Genomic DNA, 3,974 nt, shown 5'->3' with positions numbered 1-3,974 from the left:
GCCCAGCAGCATCCATCTTTTCCAGTCTTCCGTGTTACTACCGGCTCCTCCAGGGAATATCGGTCCTGGTAATGGCAGCAACCATGGATATCTATATATGCTACATGTGATCTAAGGTGCCCTGAGCCCAACACCCGAGGGTGAGCGTACCCCTTCTATTATTACACACAAGTGGTTTTACACTAGGGAGCGGTTCATTCATTATTTTTTCGTTCATGTCTAATTGACAACATAACGTCCTGTTGCAGGGATAACATCGCAGCTCAGTCTCTACATGGATTGTTAGTGGATTTTTTTCCTTATCCCATGGATATTTGGTAAAATTTCATCCACTTTGCCGCTACTGTAAGTGCCTTAGTTTTTAAGCCTGGAAAATCTTTAGCATCCTATAGGCTGAATGTTCCACCAATCGGATGTGATGTCACCAGTCTCTATATTGATGGCTCCTCACAGCTGCTCCTCCCCCTGATAACTTTATAGAACCTCCACATACCCATAATAGAGCATGAAGGGGCCCTGTGAAGGTGGTGGTGAAGGTGTGTAAGTGTCTGATGGGGTCACACAGCTCATAAAAGGACAACTGCCCGGCCTCGTAATCCAGACAGATCCGGACTCTATCACTGGAGATCTGGTGAGGTAACTGGATCCATTTACTGTCATGTATCACTGAATACTGATAACTATATGACAGTTCTCCATATAAACACCAGGACTTGCTATTATCTCCAATAAGTGACCGATCTCCACTCCTGTCTATACTGGGATAACACATCCCCACCCTCCACTCCTCTGATCTCCTGATCTCCACATCCCAGTAATGTCGTCCTGAGGAGAATCTCCCGCTGCTCATCACCTGAGAACAATCCTGGAATCTCTCTGCTTGTTCTGGACGATTCTTCTTTGTATATGTCCAGGAGGCAGTTTTCAGGTCGTCTGATATAAGGAGATTATTATAAGCTGTGTTTACATCCAGTAATATGTCTGCAGGACCCTGCCCATAGACCCCTCCCTCTCCTGCAGCCGCCCCCTCCCCCCCATAGACCCCTCCCTCTCCTGCAGCCGCCCCCTCCCCCCTGGCACCTCCAGTCCTGACTATTGCACCATCGCCCCCATATTGTGGACCGGACACAGGTGAAGCTTGTGTGTGACCGGGCAGAGATCGGACCCTGGGGGGCTGTGGTCTCTTTGGTTTTGGGGGCGAGATGGTCTGTAGATAGGTCACTATATCAGAGAAACCTGCATGTAACATGCCTGTAATGACATCTACATCATGTGTGGTATCATGTCCCCCTGTGTCCTCATCACCTCCCCCCTCCCCAGCATCACACAAGTCACCTGTGTCTGGATCCTGTAAGACAGTCAGTGGAACTGTCCTATTAGACACGTCTTCAATGTCCCTCATCTTCCTGGACAACTCGTCCTTTTTTTTTTCTAGCTTGTGGATGACATCAGACAGTGACAGTGACATCTTCTCCTCCTGCCTGAAGATCTCACCCAGGATCCTCTTCTCCAGGTCGTCCAGGCGTCTCCTGATGCCTATAAACAGGGCAGTGACTCTCTGCGCTTCTCCAGATGCTTCTTCTTGAGCTTTTCTCCAGCGTTCCTCCAGACTCCGGACTCTTTCCTCAGTCTTCTCTCTCTTTGTGATCAGATTCTGTAGAACATTTCTCAGTTTCTTCTTCTCAGAGGCCTTATCCATCTTCTCCACCCGATGTCCCCGATGTTCTCCGACCAAACTGCAGGACACGCAGATACAAGTAGAGTCCTCAATGCAGTAATATTCCAGGATCTTCTTATGGACAGAACATTTCTTGTTCTCCTGGGAGGTGGTGGGATCGGTCAGGACATGTTCTGGTCCCTTGCTATGAACTTTCACATGTTTATCACACAGAGAGGCCTCACAGTGAAGACAGGATCTCACAGCAGGTACAGGAGAGTCCACACAGTACGTGCAGTGGATCCCGGTGATCTCCTCCTGATGGGGTTGAGTAGACAGGAAATTCTCCACTATATTTCTCAAAGTTGTGTTGGTCTTCAGTGTCGGCCGCTCCTGGGACTGTTCTCTACATTCAGGACAGGAATAACCTCCAGCCCCGTCCTGTGTATTCAGGACCTGACCAATACAGTCCAGGCAGAAGTTGTGTCCACATCTCAGGGTTACAGGATCTGTATAAATGTTCAGACAGATGGAGCAGAGCAGCTCGTCTCTCAGATCAGCAGACGCCATGGCTTCTGGATTCACAAGACAGGAAACTGAAAGTGAATTATATCGGGCGTGCTCCGGTACATGTGACTTTGCACATCCGGGGATTGAGAGCTAAGCGCCAACTATTATCCCTATAATCTGCTGGTTGGGAACAGATGTCTTCGGTCTATAGTTATAGTGAAGATATATTTCGATTCTCCAGGTTTATAATCCACCGGCCATTAGGGTGTAAGCTCCCTCTGTATTGGAGTCAATGTTTATTTGCCGCTCTACTCATTGTATAATACAGTAATATATAGACACATTATGAAGAGCTACTGACAATATAGAAAAGGTTAACAAAATACATCACAGCAAATAGTAACTCCATTCTAATCATTGGTTTGGTCTTTGCCATTGATGTAGGATGGATGCTGCATGGAGGGGGCAGGTGTACCGGGGCGTTTCGGGGCTGGTGCTAGAGGACAAACTCAAGGGCTGCCCTGATGTGAGTTGTTTCCTCTAGGTCTCACCATGAGGTTGGGGGGGTGTAGAGCCAAGGTACTTTTGTGCCTCGGGAAGTGGTGACCCTGAGGTGCCAAAACTCACTGGGTGAACGCACTGCACCACACACTCTTCACCTCTGGCACTCACCCTTGGTATCACGGCCTTCTGGCTAGGATCAGGGACATTTTTATAGATCCGGCCGGATGATCAGGCAGTATATCTGCACTCATTGACTTATTATTTTTGTATGTCACTGTGACACTTTGCGTGTTTTGTTTGTACACAGGATTGTTAGGATGCAGTAGCCCTTCTGGGTGTCCCTCCTGGCAGTCTAGGCAAGGTGTGTGTGGCCATCAGGTTCCTCATCTACCTGGCTTCGGTCAAGATGCCATCAGTATACGGCTCCTCGGCGGATACCTTGGTTAACGCCTAGGTTGAAGCCAGGGGCATTTGTGGCAACTTAGTAGCTCCGGCGAAAAGGGGCACCGAACCTGGATCCTTGCAGGTGCCTTTTGGCCTGGAGGTGAAAGGTAGGTTTGTTGGGGGGCGTCTCTCCTGTTGGAGAAGGGCTTAGCAATAGACCGCATCCTTTGTGCATGTTTTTTTTAGTGTGACACGTTTGCACTTTTTCTTGCACTTTGGGTGATAGAGAGCACGTGCCTTGGCTCTTAAAAAAAGAAGAAAGCACTAATATAGATATCAACAAGATAAGTGCTCACTAAACTGATCTTAAACCAAAAAGTCATTCTAAAGTATAAAGACCACTTTAATCTGCACCCTCGTCTCAAATGAGTTACACCGCCAAAGGTTGGATCCAAATCATGACCAATGTCAGCCACTACATGCAAGATATCGGCACCACCCATAGACTTGACTAGACCGCTCAACCATTGAACCCAGTGACACATAGTAAATAAACATAAAATTCATTTAAAACAGGTTCCGACGCATTTCTCCCTATTCATATAGGGGGCTTCTCAAGGGACATAGGTATAAAGCCAAACCAATGTGGACATGATGTATGACTCGATTGGGAGATTGTGCCTACCGCCCCTCAATGCAAGTCTATGGGAGGGGGCGTGACAGCCGTCACGCCCCCTACTATAGACTTGCATTGAGGGGCGGGGCGTGGCGTCATGAGGGAGCGGAGCTATGACATCACCAGCTCCCGGCTCCACCGTTCGGAACAGTTTGTTCCAAACGTTGAGCAGCGGAGTACCTCTTTAAATGGTCACAGAACATTTGATAAATTTTGCGCAGGTCACATTTTCTGAAGTTTCTC

General features: G+C 48.1%; 1 protein-coding gene across 1 annotated transcript; it reads right to left on the bottom strand.

The window, feature by feature from the left end:
• Nucleotides 1–209: 209 nt before the first annotated feature.
• Nucleotides 210–2,227, bottom strand: LOC130344435 (E3 ubiquitin/ISG15 ligase TRIM25-like). The gene has a single exon (XM_056554436.1). It carries the CDS (start codon nucleotides 2,225–2,227, stop codon nucleotides 422–424), a length of 1,806 nt encoding a protein of 601 aa, XP_056410411.1. The 3' UTR covers nucleotides 210–421.
• Nucleotides 2,228–3,974: the final 1,747 nt, after the last annotated feature.

This window comes from Hyla sarda, unplaced genomic scaffold (assembly GCF_029499605.1).
Source record: "Hyla sarda isolate aHylSar1 unplaced genomic scaffold, aHylSar1.hap1 scaffold_72, whole genome shotgun sequence".
Classification (NCBI taxonomy): domain Eukaryota; kingdom Metazoa; phylum Chordata; class Amphibia; order Anura; family Hylidae; genus Hyla; species Hyla sarda.
The sequence above is the reverse complement of the archived record's forward strand: the minus strand, read 5'-3'. Positions and strand labels throughout refer to the sequence as shown.